This window comes from Embiotoca jacksoni, unplaced genomic scaffold (assembly GCF_022577435.1).
Source record: "Embiotoca jacksoni isolate LCO1_2020_lvr unplaced genomic scaffold, fEmbJac1.0.p SCAF_6, whole genome shotgun sequence".
NCBI classification, from domain to species: domain Eukaryota; kingdom Metazoa; phylum Chordata; class Actinopteri; family Embiotocidae; genus Embiotoca; species Embiotoca jacksoni.
In genome coordinates, this window is record NW_027185414.1 from 10,886,934 (window position 1) to 10,902,705 (window position 15,772).

Sequence of the window (15,772 nt, forward strand, 5' to 3'; positions counted from 1 at the left end):
AGCAGGAAAAAGGAAATCCAGGAAAACAGCGTAAAGCTTGGTATCCTCGCGGCGGCTGTAACACCCGTCGGGACCCAAAATAACATCTACCACCTGGGCTCAACTATCAAATGTTTTTATTTAATCAATTATTCATATTTTGGTACTGATGTAATCATTACATGAAACCAGAAGCTTTCATGACATACGGTCACATTGTTCCAAATACAGAAATGCTCAAAAAGCATATGTGCGACTCAAAATCACCAGGTTGTCAATGTATTATTACCAGGGAAGCAAATAGTGGCCCAAAGACCTAATCTCTTTAAAATAAGAGCACTTATTTACATAGTAAAGCAGGTCTGAAATTAATTTCTCCTCCACGCTGTATATGAAAATTCTGATTTGATGATCACACATCCAATATGCTTATGCACCCTCAATTGATATACAAAAATGTACAAGACTTTATGCCATACAGTGAAAAACGTCCTCTTGCACTGCTTCTCTGCTTTAGATGACGGTTTGAAAAGTTACGCAAGATGTTTGTTCTCTCCAACTGCAGTCACAATAAATAGTGTTCAAGAGAAGCAGACTCATTTCTGAAATATATTATCATTTACATCCTTCAAGGTTGGTTTTTTTTTTTACCCCCCTCTGGCATGTCATTGTTGTATTCTTGTTATTAAGACAGTATTGTAAAAATTATTAAATCGAATTCCAGCAATCACTTTTTCTCCTTATGGCAATCAGTTAGATGAAAAGAGTATGAATTTATTAAGTACAGTTTACCACAAACCTTTAAACCATTTCACTGCATAAATAATTTACTTGTTACTATTCTGTGTTTCTGTATGTACTGTATCTTTCTGTCCCTGCTCCATTGATCACACACTATATTATTCATATTTATATTACATCATCAGTATAGTATGCATATGTTTTTCTGTATGAGGTACAATTAAAAAAGTCCAAAGACAGTTCCTGTTGCACATGAACAGAGGGCAGCACAGTACTGCGCACAGAGCCGGGGGAAGCAGTCATCTAAGTATTGCAATTACGTCACTTGATCAACATCAGCACCTGTGACACACACATTTCTGTGATTCTGTACATCCACATTCGTAATTTCACAATGTACCTGAAACTTGATTAGAGACACAATTATAACAAACTGTGAGTGAGCACGACATCATGTTGGAGAACCCAAAAGCTATCGTGCAACAGTTCAGGTTGTTTGTATCTCAGAACATCTCAGTTGAACCCGGTGTTGATAGTCTGATCCCGGGGGACGAATTTACATTGCACAACCCCGTGAAGTCAAAGAACCCCTTCGGGTTGCACTCCTTAATTGCCTTAAAAAAAATTGTAAGCATTTCAATGGTCTCAGAGTTTGATGCATCATTAGAACTGCACTCTCTGTTCAAGTCCATGTTGAACCACAAATGCATATAACAGATACTGATGGGAATTCATTAATTACTCTGCTGCGCTCTGTTAATGCAGAAGAGGAACAGTGACTGGGTTTTATATTAATCACTCCTTGTACCTTTTGTGTTTAAATTTTTTAAATCTATACATATGACCCGTTTGTCTGTATTTTATCCCCAACCCTCCCTCTGAGTGTTCTCCAAGATCTCTTCATAAAGCCAGCTTTGTGTGAACTCCTGGCTCTTGTCCATCAGCTGGAACAGTCGAAGATACTCCTCTGGGTATACGTGGCCTGTCAGTATGTCCTCCGCCATGCCCATCTCTGATAATAACTTACTCCCACTATCAGGTGACCAGTTACTAGAAAAAAAAGAGAAAAAAAAACACAATCACAACAAGGCTGAGGAAAACAAGCTTAGAAGATCCATCAACTGGAACAGCCTAAAATATTACAATAGCAATGATGTGTGTCTGTAAGTCTCCCACTGAGAACAACATGTGTAATGTGTTGCCTGCAGGCCTGTCAGTGGTGCAAGTTGTTTTTGTGCACTGCTTACTTGAGCCTGTCAATGAGTTTGACCTTCCTCTTTGCCAAACACTGTTTGATCATCATCAGCAGAGTTGTAGCATTAGAGGGAGTGAGACCTGCAGAGAACAGGTCCGCCCGTGGACGGAGGCGCACCAGACACAGGTGATCGTTTGGAATCTGAGGGAAGGTTGAAGGGAGTTGTTATATTAAATAGAAAATACCAATCAAGTTTCCATTGCTGTTATTGAGCCTGCTCTCGTCCTTACCTTGCCCTTGGGGCTAGGGACACTCTGTCTTAAAGACATCACAAATGACTCCCAGGGCTCCTGCACAGACAGATAAGACTCATTCTAACAGATTTTCTCCTTTATGTTGAAAATGTGCAACAACATGGAAGTTGTATGGACCACTGTAACATGCTTTTCACTGGTTTTCAACTGTTTAAAATGTCAGTCCTACAGGTTTTAAAAGGTAAAACATGTCAGATTTATAATTTAAAACATTTGAAAATCAAATAAATTATCCACAGAAATATCAGAAAAATCTGTTTGGAGGTTTTGTCAAAGACATCTATGTATTGTGTTGCATAAGTGCATACTGAAGTTAGCATGCTAACCAGCTAGCCCCGGCCTGTCTTGTACTACCTCCCCACGCTTCAATATGCAACAGTGAGTCACTGAAGCATCCAGTCTGCCCTCAGATCAGCATTAGAAGAGAAAGTAGCACATTAATTATAGTTATTTATTAATTTATTTAATTATTGTACTTATTTTTGTGATGAATGAAACACAACAATGCTGAAACTTTTGGCAAAACAAAAGCAGAACAAGAGTTAACATCAGTGTTGTTTTCCACCACTGGACACGACTCTTGGTGAGTAAAAGAAAGAAGATCGAGGATGGATTTGTAACATTTCCTCTGAAGTGGTCTGTAAACAGCTGTTAAGGCGAACATTGGCTCTGTAGCAACAGCTTATGAAGGTAAGTAATTGCATAATGTTACTGACATACTAGAATACTTTTATTTGACTAGAAAAGCAGGCGTTTGTACGACTGAAAACAGATCTTTAGTGCAGCTAATGACAACACAAACCGTACCAAAAGCAGTCTAACTATCTAACTAACTACAACCAACTCTGTATTACCATACAAAAGCAGATACAAAGGGAATGGGGGTGATGGTCTACTGTTTGTCCCACTGTATAAAAGCTGACCTACAGAGGAGGGAAGGCCCCTTCTTTGCTGGACACCTCTCTTTGAGGGTGCATGTATGTGTTCCTTCTTGCAAGAATAAATGTCCGATGTGTTTGATTTTGAACCAAGCCTCATGAGTAATTTTTCTAACAGTCACCCTCCCTCTTACTGTACCTTGTGCAGTAACTCAATGTCACAGGCCATCTGCCATAGGACACTGAAGGCTCTGTAGTTCATCATTTCACCAGGACTCGACACCATTTTCTGATGGAGAAACATTTTTGTTAAATATTTTACACAAGGATCTATGAAAATCAGATTAGCAATTCATATGAGTTGCCAGACACGTGACTCGCGGATTTCAGTGTTAGATGTGTTGGTTTAATGCTGCCCCAAATGAAACCAGGATATTGTATCCCCATGAAGACAAACACACACACACCAGATTACGCTCCATGAGCAACAGATTAACGAGTACTGGTCACTTCTACACAGGTGAAAACACTCTTGTTCTTTTACCAGGTATTCTTTCTCGCTTATGAAGAGGTTGAGCTCTATTCTTCCGTATCTGTAGACGGACAGCCGTTCAAACAAAGCGTAGACCATCTTCAGCAGCATGCCACGCTCGTTACGCTGGGGCAGGATTCCCACCACCTTCACTGGGATGTCTGGCGAGATGTACACAGCAATACATAACAAAGACACACTTTAAAAGGGCTGGTGCAGCATTCGATGGAATACACAGTAAATATAGTATATGTATAGTATAGTTGGTGTGTAAAAGCAGTGTTCTTAGTTCTTTGTTGATTCTAAAAACGTAAATCTAAATGTTTAAAAGCTTTGAGTTGCTGTTTTAGTTACAAATGTTCAAGGTTAGGATTCACAGGGAGATTTGTTTGCAGCCAGAGAGGCTCAACTAAAGGACAAAAATCATCATGTGTGTATTTTGTATATGTCTAAGAGGCAATTTGCAACATACCAATGTCTTTGGGTTGCTGCACTCTTTATGTGTGTATTGATTTCTCACCATCAGTCCAATCAGCCTCAGATATTCCCAGATCAGTGAAGAGTTTGTCCGTGAACATGACTGGGGGTTTCATGTGGCCATTGCCAATAGGGTCCAGTTTAAAGTAGTCACAGTGAACCACTTCCAGCTGACCATCAAGACGACCTTCCAGCTCCTACAACAGGAAAACATCATTTATTTGTCTAACTGATACATTGAGGAAGAATATTAATTGAAGACATAACGTGTTAGATTAGAACAAAGCTTAATCTTTGTTGCTTGGAGATGTGTGTGCTACCTGTAGATCATTTAGGAAGGACCTATCACCCTCAAGAGCCACAACTCTCTGAGCTCCAGCATTTAGTAGCGTCCTTGTCAACACCCCAGGACCTAAAAGACACAAATATAAATAATATACACATATTTTTCACAATGCCGCTCAAGTAAAAATAAAAATTCTTAAGTTAGTTAGTGTCTGTGCAGAGGATGAATATTATACAACAATCACATTTTTTACAAATACATACCTGGGTTACAGTCGAAGATAACAGTTTTAGCATCCTGTAGCTTAGGTCCGAGATGCTGTGTGACTAGATTAGCCAGATCTGGTTCCACTATGAAGTGTCGGATTGTTTTACAGGCCTTAGCACGACGCACATTCTCCTCTACCTCCCCAAGGTCCAGGAAGTCATACCGACACAGAGGACGACACTGTGTAGGAAGACAGAAATGCACATAAATGTGTAAAAACATTAAGAAGCACTGTGAGTGAAAAAGCTCATAACAAATTGAAGATCTTTAGATTTTTGATATTTTGAAGAATCTGAAAGCAGCAGACAGTGACAGAGTAAAACAAATTGCAACATAAAAGCGTCAACTTGGGGGGGTAACCACAGTTGGTTGGGGCAAAATACTTGAGCCTGGTGGGCCAGAGAAGAGCTACTGTATGTGTTGTGCACATTGACAATCAAGAAAAATTTCTGAATACGACATTAATAAGAAGGCATTGGGAAAAGAAAACCGATAATAGAGCAGACTCAAAGCACGCTTTATGTCTTACAAAGAGCTTGTAAGCCTACAGTAATGCCCTAAGGGGACCTGGAGAAAGGTGCTACGGAAAGATAACCAATCGAAACTGGAAATCACCCTGTTACTTACACCCCATTAAAAAAAAAAGGAGACACTTGCAGGTTATAAATGTCATCAACACTTCTACACATCCACCGAACACAGTGGAAGGATATTGTTGAGAATCAAGCAACGCCGAAGAGAACTGCGTACCTGCACAGCTGCAGCAGACAGGTTCCTGTGTGTGAGTGCGGATGAGGGGGATGTCCTCTCTGCCCGGGGCTGTTGGGAGTTTGGACCAAGTGAGGGCCGACCAGGGCCCAAGGAGAGCGAATCCAGGCTGTAGGCTCTTCTATGAAGCAGAGGAGTCCTGGGAACGCAGAGGCCGGAGAGGCCGCCAGGGGCCAACACCGCCTTGCATAAACAGGATCTACTTCTGATTGAGTGGCAGCAAGACGAGCGGAGCATCACCTCAACCGCTCTACAAATCGGGGTAGACATGGTGGACGTATAGCTACTAAACAAGGAGGCAGAAGGAGATTTAGGGACCTCTTTGAGAGGTCACTGCCTGGAGGAAACGGGGAGAAAATGGGACAAGAATGAACAAGGATTTGTAACAGTGACACACATTTCAATGACATTAGCTTCATTTACTATCATCCTTTGAAACAATACTGAGATTATTATTCTATAATATGACCAGAAACCATCGACCTCTAAGAGATAATCATGTTTAGGTTCATGTCGCGAGCTCAATACAAAGTAGAGTACAATCCGTGCTGTTAGCACGTGGGTTGTTAACGCGTCTTCTTTTTTTTTTTTTAATATGCCGACTTTACCAGATTTCACAAACTTTAGTCATCTGCTTGCCAAAGATACTCAAAATAACCTGTGAAGTTTTCAATCGAACGATCAAAACTAAGTAGTCAGCCGACGAGCTAGCCTCGCGTTAAAATCACTCAAAACTATTTCTCGAAACGGCGATTTAATCGGTTGAAATACGAGCATACCTCACTGCGGGATATCTTATATCTCCAAATCGGACGGCATGCGTGCTTTCAAGCTGAATATTTTCTTGTCACCTCGCTGCTAAAACTCCGTGACATTGAACCCACAGCATCCTCACACGACGGACGTTGTTTTTCTCGTGGCCCCCCAAGCAGGCGCATGAAAATGCCGTCACGGAAGGGGCGACCGCCGAGGAGCCAATCAGAGACTCCAGGAAGTAGTCGGGCTAACATCCACGGCTAGCAACGGCTTACATACAAATTCTAACAAAAACAAACTAGATTCGATATAAGTCCACGAATTGCCAGGATGAGATAGACTCCCTCAAAACATATAATACAACCAACTTTCTTCACGTAAAGTCGCTTCGGTAGCTAAAAAAAAAAAAAAAACAGCGCTGTTGTCGGTGAGCACGTTAGCATAGTTTTGCTACGGAAGTAGACGAAGGAGCGCCGTCAAAAGCGCACGCAGGTCGGATCAGGTCCGTCAGACTGCTGCGTCCCAGCGAGAGGTGGAGGTGTCGCAGCGAGCTTCTTCAGAGAGCTTCTTCAGTCTGCCGTCACCATGGCGTGTGTCGAAACATCCCCCGGCAGGCCGTACCACCTGGTTATCTTCGGAGCCTCGGGTTTCACCGGGCAGTTCGTGGTGGAGGAGGTGGCCCGGACCGTGTCCGAGGGTCCGAAGGGAAACCTGAAGTGGGCCGTGGCCGGCAGGAGCAAGCAGAAGCTGGAAAAAGTTCTGGAGCAGGCCGCCGGAGTCCTCAGTACGTATCTGAACGTTTTAGTCGTGCGAGTCGGAGCAGATCGTCTCTCGGGAGTGAAACGACGGGATGAGCCTCTCGGTTAGATGTTCACCTCGGACGGTGCTGGAGTTATAACAGCTGGAAGAGTTTCCAAAAATAATACTTTTGTATTTCTTTTGAAAAAAGGGGAGATTGCTTAACTCGGACTCCAAATGATGTCAGATTAATTGCACACGACTTTTGACCCTTAATTCTGACTGGACTCCAAAGTACAGGCGATGTTGCAACACAAAGTTATTCACCGGTTTAATATCTTTGTATTAAGGGTTGCCACTGATGACAAAGTCATCAATCAATGCGTTAATTAATAATTGTTCAAATCAATCTTTTTCGCAGTTAAAATATATAAAACTATGTTAACTGCTGCAAGAAAAATGTCTACATTTGGCTAATTACTCAAATCTTTAGACAAACAAACCATGAAATTAAATTATAGAGTAGCCTATTTCTTGCTTGATATATTCTTACTGTAGTATTACTGGCTCCTTCATACTGTAAATAGTCAAACAATCTTTTCATATTTATTTGTGATTTATTTATTTATTGTTTCTCTCCACTGATATCTATTTAATGTCTTGTTTTGCCAAACCAACGGTCCAAAAGTAAAAGATGATACAAAACAGAGAATAACAGGAGATTCTGCTATCTGACAAATTGTAGCTTGCAGGGTTTTTTACATTTTGCTTGATAAGAACTTAAATAACTTGTCAACACGGAAAAGACGGCAATTATTTTCTGTTGGGGGTGGACTGAAGTCACTGACCAATCACTTCACCTCCAACAGAACTAGAAACATAATTCACCTGAATGTGATTAATATGCAGATTGGAATAACAGATATTTGCTACATATATTTAGTGCGTTACTAATTTTCCGCGTTGACCGTTTGTATCCAAGCAACGCGCTAAACATGGAAAGTCGAGTCCATCACGAGATCGAGACCAGCCAGCAATCCGTTGTCATGATGGTAATGCAGCTTTCCACAGGATTAGACAGTTATTCTGTTGTCCTCTCCTCTACGGCTTTCTCTTCAGGGAGTGTACAGCAGCTGATATGGAACATACCAGCTCACTGTGCGATCCGCTTCCATGACGGCACACACAGCGAGTCCCTCAGTCAGCGCTGAGCACTAAAGAACAGAAATGTGTCTTTTCTTCCAGAGACTTCAAGCAGTTACAAGTTCATATTTAAAACAACTTGTATTGTTTGGAAGACATTTCATTCAACACGTGCATTCTTGAAGCCTATTTTGTGATCTTCTTCTTTCTATTCCAGTCAACTCTTTTTCACACAGATACAGTCGTGCTCTTATTTCACACATGTCCACTGATTTTTAAGAGCGATAGTGTGGCTCATTTCCAAATTTCTCTTTATTTACACAAAGCCAATTTGTGTCACTCTCAAACTGCCCCACAGACGTTGCTCCACATCAGTGACTCTGCTTCCTCCTCATCCTCCTGGCTGCTGTGGATGACTAGAATTAAAATGTCCAAATGCTCATGTAACATGCTCATTTGTATGCTGCTCGTCTCCACCTGACCGATCTCAACAGGACAGTCAGCCTGCTCCATCTTTTACTCTGTTTCCACAGAGTAGTAGTCCAGTTTAATTATTTGAGTTTGAATTATTTTATGTCCACGTTGTAGGCCAGGTGTTGCTCATCCCTTTTTGACTCTTTTACACCTGTGACCTACTTTGCATCTTTGGTTGGGGAATGGCATAATAGTCTTTTCACTGTCTGGCAGAATAAACTGCAAATTATACACATAATATGGCATCATGAGTATTTTTAAATATGTTAACTACGTTAACTATAATTTCATTACAAACATTTGGATCGACTTATACTGTGTGTGTGTGTGTGTGTGTGTGTGTGTGTGTGTGTGTGCGCGCGTGTGTGCATGTGCGTGTGTACGTGTGCAGGTAAGCCTGAGCTGAGGACAGAGGTGGACATCATCGTGGCAGATGTAGGAGAACTGGACTCCCTCGCAGCCATGTGCAAACAGGCTGTGATTGTTCTCAACTGTGTGGGGCCTGTAAGTAGACGGGTCCACACAAATGTGTGTGCCTGTGTTTATTTATTTATTTACACGCACAACTGTCACCATTTCCTGACATAAACTGTTCTTACTCAACATTTGACATGTTGGCATCTCCTTTTGGCATCAGTGGAGCTCATCAGCTTATCGCCATCTTTCTCTCTCTTACACACACACACACATATAGAGCAGCCTTCATTTACACAATGAAGGCTTCTGACTTGCAGCACACAATAAGTCGAATTGTGTTGAAGTCAGAATGGAGAGGAGGTTTCCAGCACCGCTGCACTGTGTTTCGCGTATCATTGAGGTTTGTGTTTCAAACCAAATTCTTCCACAACAGTAACCTCCACTGTTGCACGCTCAGCTCTGACAGAAGCACAGAGTTGAAGCCACAAGGCCCGGACATTAACATACAGTTAACTTAACACCTCCTTGACAATGTTAACAACAGTGGAGCATTATAAACGCCATAAATGTAGAATTTGTGGTAAAAGTGGGAGTGTAAGACGTATGTAAGCACAGTGAACAAGTTTAACAGGTTGTTCCTGGAGTCCTGGATTCTGTAGCTGCACACTTTGGAGTGTTTATATGTGTACAGCTTGAGGGATGATCTTCTTCTGGCAACTCAATGGTTGTTAGAGGCGATCCGTTTATCTTCAGTGACTTAGCAGGACGGGGGCTATAAATCACAGAAAAATGGCCACCAGACAAGTTATGGAAAAAAAAGGGGGTAAAAAATTAAATGCGTCAAAGGTTATGAATGAATTTGTGTGTATCTCTGTGTCTACAGTACAGATTCTATGGCGAGCCAGTGGTCAAAGCCTGTGTGGAGAATGGAGCCCACCACATTGACATCAGTGGAGAGCCTCAGGTAGGTAGAGTGCTGTAATGTATAGTTTGTCTATTTCAAGGTTGAAGTGTGTATTTGTTTATCCATCTTTTTCTTTGACACATTACAAGAGAGTTGTTTTAATTTTATTATGGCCTGTGAAACCAGGAAGAGACAAACACTTTTGCCATATCACAATATATCAATATTGAAAGATGAAAATAATATCTGTCTTGATATCAGGATGTCCAGATAGTATCATATATTGCTCAGCCATAACTTAAACATATAGAAAGTATTTAATGCCTAAACAACAGTGATGTTGAAAAGGCCGACCTCCCTACATTTTTCCTATTGCATAATATTTCTGACTTTAATCAAATTTCTGTGTAAGGCCTGTGTGTTGTCAGTGGACAGTGTTGGACCGCTGCCCTGCAGATGTCCCAACATTCAGCTTTCAAATAGTTTGTGTTTGGATTAAATAGGAGACGTGCTGGGTTTCATGCTGTAGCCGTTTAGACAAAATGATCTCGGACTCGGCCGCATGACAGCAGCTGTTCTCTCCGTCAGATGCCGGTTTGCGTTATGCAGCATGTCCCACTGAAATACAGTCGCTCTCTGACAACCTGACTTGAGGTTTTTGTTTGTTTTGAGGCGGGGGTTTGGGTCCTGAAGGTTCTCTGGAAGCTACACAAAGTATCCCACCAACTTCATTACTTCAGACAGAACTCGTTTAAAAAGCAATCTTCTCTCTTCCGCTGTTGTTTTGTGTTTTTGTCATTGAGAAAGCTTAAAGTTATTATGTACCAAACCAAATGCCTCAGTAGACACCAACTTGTTGTTTTCATAAAATGTGAAGTGGACAACATCTTTTTATTAGCCTAGAAGATTATCGTCACCATGACGTAAAGCTTAATGTTGACACTAAAATGCACAAAGCTGCACAAATGTTGAAAAATCTGTCAAATTGTATTACAATATAAAATAATAATTCACTAATTAACAGGCTGCGTTCTGTGTGTTTGTATTTGTGCTTCTAGGGTTAGGTTAGGTTAGGTTAGGTTAGGTTAGGTTAGGTTAGGTAGTTACTTTATTAATCCCCAAGGGGACACTTTTTCGCTACAGCAGCATACAGGAAGCAATAAGATAATAAGAGAAAGCACGTGTGTGTTTCTATACAGTTTCTGGAGGGCATGCAGTTGAACTACGACAGCCAGGCAGCTGACAAAGGGGTGTACATCATTGGGAGCTGTGGCTTCGACTCCATTCCTGCAGACATGGGAGTCCTCTACACCAGGGACCAGTTCAAGGGTACGCACGCACCTGATGACATGCACACACTATACAAACACATACACACAACAGAATTACAATTAAAGCCTGCTCTGACATGCAGTTAATGATTTATTCATGTTTGTGTGTTGTTCTACAGGCACACTGACTGCAGTGGAGAGCTTCCTGACTGTCAGCTCAGGACCTGATGTATGTAACTACATTACCCACGAGCCCATACATTGGACCAGCGTGTTGTTTATCCTTGATCACGCATACTTGTCCCTCTCTCATCCTCTTTTATCTCAGATTTTTCTCCTCATTCAGGTGGTGTGTCTTGTTTGTCGTTTCACATTAACTGTGGTTCCATGTTTTCTCTCTTTGCTTGTGTGCGTCTGTCCTCGTGTGTCAGGGTGGATGTATCCATGATGGCACGTGGCAGTCGGCCATCTACGGATTTTCTGACAGCCAGAAGCTCCAGAGTCTGAGGAGGAAGTTTAATCACAAACCTCTCCCTACTGTTGGCTCGAAGCTTAAACGCAGGTCTGTAAGGGCCTGATGCCTTTTAGTTTAGTAAATCCCACAATCCTTCGGTACACGCAGCAGCGTGTACCACAGTTTGCACACGCACACACACACACATATTTATTTGGTGTTCTTTGAAAATATATTGGCCCAGCATGTGTTTCTGTGTGCGTGCGCCCTTTGTAGGGGAACATTGTTCTTCGGTAATGAGATCCAGCAGTACACCGTGCCCTTCATGGGCTCTGATCCCTCCGTTGTGAAGAGAACCCAGCGCTTCCTGGTGGAGGAATATCAAGACACGCCGGTATGTCTTTTATTATTTTATATTCTTTCTGTTTTTACTTTTCTGCCTTTCCATTCTCTGCTCTGTGTACTCAAACTGTATGCGTGTAGACTTTCCTCTGCCTATTTCCTGGAAAAAAGATTTGTTTTCATTTGCTGGTAGAGAAGCATTGTGGATATTCAACTGTAAGGAAAACATTTAATCAGTGACTAACTACTTTTCCTTTGGACAACATTTCAATACTGACATAACATGAGGCTAAGAAAACCTTCCCTTCTCGTTATTTGGACTCTTTTAAAGTGGAATAACATCCTTATGACCCACATAGTCATCCCAGTGTGTCGGAACACATCCTCAACAGTCTTGTTTTTCAGATTAAGTTGCCACCAACATGAATGCCGTGTGTACATTACTGCCTGTTATTACCACTGCCAGGTCCAGTATGGAGCATATGCAGGAATCGGAGGTGTCGGGAGCATTATCAAGTTGATGTTTGCTGGCATGATGTTCTGGTTACTAGTCCAGTTTAATTTTGGACGCAACCTGCTCATCAAGGTAAACAAACATATATATATATATATATATATATATATTCATAATATGTATATATATTCACACACACACACACACACACACAGCGGAATCCGTCTGAATACTCTGTAGTACAGTGCAGACGCATCCTGAGTATTTGGAGGTGTTTTGTTTGCTTACATCTGTTTTTTGCACCCACCTCCTCAGCACCCAGAGTTCTTCTCCTTCGGGTTCTTCTCCAAGGCCGGACCCACTAGGAAGCAGGTAAAGTGTTGACAGCACCAACAATTACAGGCTTGTACATTGTACAGTTGCAACAAAGCTTGTTGAAACAAAGCTTAAAAAAGAATGCTTTGTCTTCTGGCTTTTTTTCTCCGTGTGTCCATTTGTGTATTAGATGGAGGGTTCATCCTTTCAGTTTGGCTTTCATGGAGTGGGCTACACAGAGGAGCAGGACCCTTCCCATGGAAAACCCAACGCCAAGATCCGCACAGTGGTTCAGGGACCAGGTAACTGGAAATTGAAAAATCCCAGTGTAATACAAAGTTTTGTCTTTGGACATACAAAGTGGGATTCCCACAGCTTGGCTTTGTAGCTGATGTTTTATCAGTATGCATTTTATTAAACCCACCCAGCCATGCACGCAGGAAACAGGAAAACAAAGACTATACAGAGATGAATTCTGACCTGCTTAGGCCCGGTAATTAGACAAAGCAGCTTAAGTAGCCAGCCTGGCCTTCTGTCTTAGCTGGTGTTTTCAAAGTCTAATAGCTATTTAATTGTGTCTCTGTTTTTGTTCAGAGTGTGGATATGTGGCCACGCCCATCACCATGGTGCAGGCAGCTCTAACAATCCTCAACGAATCCTCTGCATTGCCCAAAAGGTGAGTTATCGTGCCCTAGATCTCCTGCATGATCTGGAAATGACTTTACAATCAAATATAAATACTAAACACACCATGACCTTTTAATTCAAATGGTAGCTTTGCACCATTTCTTTGCTCTTCACAGGTTGATTTGTACTTATTCATACAGTTCTTTCAGATTAGCCATTATGGGACTTGATGCCTGGGTTACACATTCAATAGAGTTTGTTTGAGTCAGTCAGTTCATGAAAAACATTTATTCACAGTACAATTGGATGATTAATAATCTGTGATAAATATGACAGCAGTTTAATGTGTTTATGCTGGTACTGTGAAATATAATGGCGTATTAGTGTAAAACAACTTAAAGGTTCTTCCAGGAAGGGACAATTTAGGGACATATTTGATCATTACGGATTTCACTTAACAACTTAACTTGCTATAGCGATGCTATTATGTTGTTGTTTTTTAACTCAAAGTTAATATCCACTAATACACAATCTAAAAAATATATTTCTTTACAATTTAGTGGTTTAAGATCCATGAATGGCCTCAATCTCAGTGCATGACATTTCTGAGACCTCTGTTTGAAATTAACTGTGGTTTTAATTAACTTGCCATTTTATATCTGTTCTAGGGGAGGAGTTTACACCCCAGGAGCTGCGTTTGCTAAAACCACGCTGATCGACCGCCTGCACAAACATGGCATCCAGTTCTCTGTCATCTAAAGTTTGTCCTCTCCCCGATGCTGTACTCCAGGTTTTTGTGAGCACTTACTAACATGCATAATAACAACTGGGAAGTTTCCAATTCCAGAAGAGAGCTATTTAATCGGGAGAGATATGATTACAGGTGAAACGTACTCAAGTTCTAACGTTGCTTTTGATGGTACTTCAGGCATTTATCTTTTTCATTTAGTCAGAAACTTGCCGTCTCCTTTTGGCTTGAATGAATTATTAATATTCTGTTTGTTAAGCAAATAGCACAACTTCAGCTGTGTTTTGTAGCCAAGGACAATAAAACAACTGATGTGTATCAGTCGGGTTAGCATGGTCCTCCGCTAATATGATAATTGCTAATAAAATTAATCTGGACAGAATTTGGTTCACTTCATGTCTTTAAACAAATGATAAAAAAAACTAAATATGTTAAATTGTATTTCATAATTGGATTGAAAATGATTTATTGCCCATCCTCTTTGCCAAATTTCATTATTTCACATCATCAGACCAAGGATTTGTGACAGACATTTTGTACATGCAGATGAGCTAACCCTGTATTATTAAAATGAACCAACTCTCTTATGATATTGTGTCCACTGCAGCTGGATACATTCATGTTGGAGGCTATCCAGGATTTTTTTTAAAACGGGGTTAGACAATTGCACACAAATTCCCTTCAGTGTTACTACACAGTACCAATATTTTAGGCTCAAAGGAACTGTATTGAGTTTCTGTGGCAGATTAGAGGGGTGGTGAGGCCGGTGGGAAACAGTTCTACAACTGTATTTAGCTTCATTAAACAAACGTGTGGGATGTTCTATTAAAAAAAAGTTCATACCATCAGCTGGAACTGTGTAAGAACAGTGAAGCTCTACACGTTATGGGTGTTGTTCTTGTAACATACTGTAGCTTTATATGTACATGGTCATTACTAAGTAGCACCGAGATGATAGTCGACCATGTTTTGTTCTGGTTTAGTGGAGTAAAGCCGTCAGTAGAGGATTGAAAGCCGCGGTGTGCGTGTGTACATGTACGTGCTTGATTTTCCCGGCCTGTTTATTCAAATCTTGATGCTTGGTTTTTGGGGGTTAATACTTGGACTATCACTGCATCACTTACTTTCTCGAATGTTGCTGAATGTTTCAATGGTTCACCAATCTGAACGTTTGCTTTTGAGCCTTGTCAGAAAATGCATCCAGCTGCTTGTGCACCAAACAGCATGAGTTACTCCCTGAAACTGAACAGATCCTCTTTGCTGTTAATGAAACGTTTAGTTTGTTGGGTTGTTTTTTGTTTTTTTTACCCGACTTCTCTTTTTCTGGCTCCCAAGAACTGGAACAGTTTTACCCACATAATGTCTATATCGGTGTAGACTTGTTTTTTTGTGTTTGAGCATCGTGTGCACGTGACGAGCTTTGTTTGGAGGTTTTGTTAACGTGTGCTTTGCTTAGTGTGGGCTTCATAAATAAAGCAAACGCTGAAAATAATTAAAAGTCTTATGTCTTTCTCCTGTAGAAATTCAGATTTTCCTGTCAAGTGGAGGAGGTTTGGGATCAGTGGTTTTATTTTTTTTTTTAAAAATACACTTTGAAAAATAGAAAATGATTTTATATTCCTCCAAAAGTTTTAGCTTGTGAGCAAATGGTCACCATGCAATCATGGTCAGTGGTCCATTACCAAAAACAAA

At 41.0% G+C, this 15,772-nt stretch overlaps 2 protein-coding genes across 2 annotated transcripts; one reads left to right on the plus strand and one right to left on the minus strand.

Annotated features, from left to right (window-relative positions):
* Window positions 1-99: 99 nt before the first annotated feature.
* tfb2m (transcription factor B2, mitochondrial) lies at window positions 100-6,371 on the minus strand. The gene is made up of 10 exons (XM_069174546.1): window positions 6,217-6,371; window positions 5,420-5,774; window positions 4,666-4,849; window positions 4,437-4,528; window positions 4,160-4,313; window positions 3,652-3,800; window positions 3,307-3,396; window positions 2,206-2,265; window positions 1,968-2,116; window positions 100-1,770 (listed from the first exon to the last, which is right to left on the minus strand). The coding sequence occupies exons 2-10, from the start codon at window positions 5,705-5,707 to the stop codon at window positions 1,581-1,583; spliced, it is 1,356 nt and encodes a 451-aa protein (XP_069030647.1). The 5' UTR covers window positions 5,708-5,774; window positions 6,217-6,371; the 3' UTR covers window positions 100-1,580.
* A 318-nt stretch (window positions 6,372-6,689) lies between these two features.
* On the plus strand, window positions 6,690-15,578 carry LOC138213445 (saccharopine dehydrogenase-like oxidoreductase). Its single transcript, XM_069174548.1, has 12 exons — window positions 6,690-6,977; window positions 8,940-9,052; window positions 9,849-9,929; window positions 11,069-11,198; window positions 11,320-11,369; window positions 11,572-11,702; window positions 11,871-11,988; window positions 12,403-12,522; window positions 12,706-12,762; window positions 12,896-13,007; window positions 13,300-13,381; window positions 14,001-15,578. The coding sequence occupies exons 1-12, from the start codon at window positions 6,779-6,781 to the stop codon at window positions 14,089-14,091; spliced, it is 1,284 nt and encodes a 427-aa protein (XP_069030649.1). The 5' UTR covers window positions 6,690-6,778; the 3' UTR covers window positions 14,092-15,578.
* Window positions 15,579-15,772: the final 194 nt, after the last annotated feature.

Bases quoted from the DNA above. Each gene is read 5' to 3' on its own strand.
- tfb2m (XM_069174546.1), bottom strand. From the start codon at position 5,707: ATGTCTACCCCGATTTGTAGAGCGGTTGAGGTGATGCTCCGCTCGTCT. The intron at 4,529-4,665 runs GTATGTATTTGT...TGTGTCTTTTAG, and splicing joins TATCTTCGACTGTAACCCAG to GTCCTGGGGTGTTGACAAGG. The intron at 3,397-3,651 runs GTAAAAGAACAA...TTTCTCCATCAG, and splicing joins TAAGCGAGAAAGAATACCTG to AAAATGGTGTCGAGTCCTGG.
- LOC138213445 (XM_069174548.1), top strand. From the start codon at position 6,779: ATGGCGTGTGTCGAAACATCCCCCGGCAGGCCGTACCACCTGGTTATC. The intron at 12,763-12,895 runs GTAAAGTGTTGA...TTTGTGTATTAG, and splicing joins CCGGACCCACTAGGAAGCAG to ATGGAGGGTTCATCCTTTCA. The intron at 13,382-14,000 runs GTGAGTTATCGT...TATCTGTTCTAG, and splicing joins TCCTCTGCATTGCCCAAAAG to GGGAGGAGTTTACACCCCAG.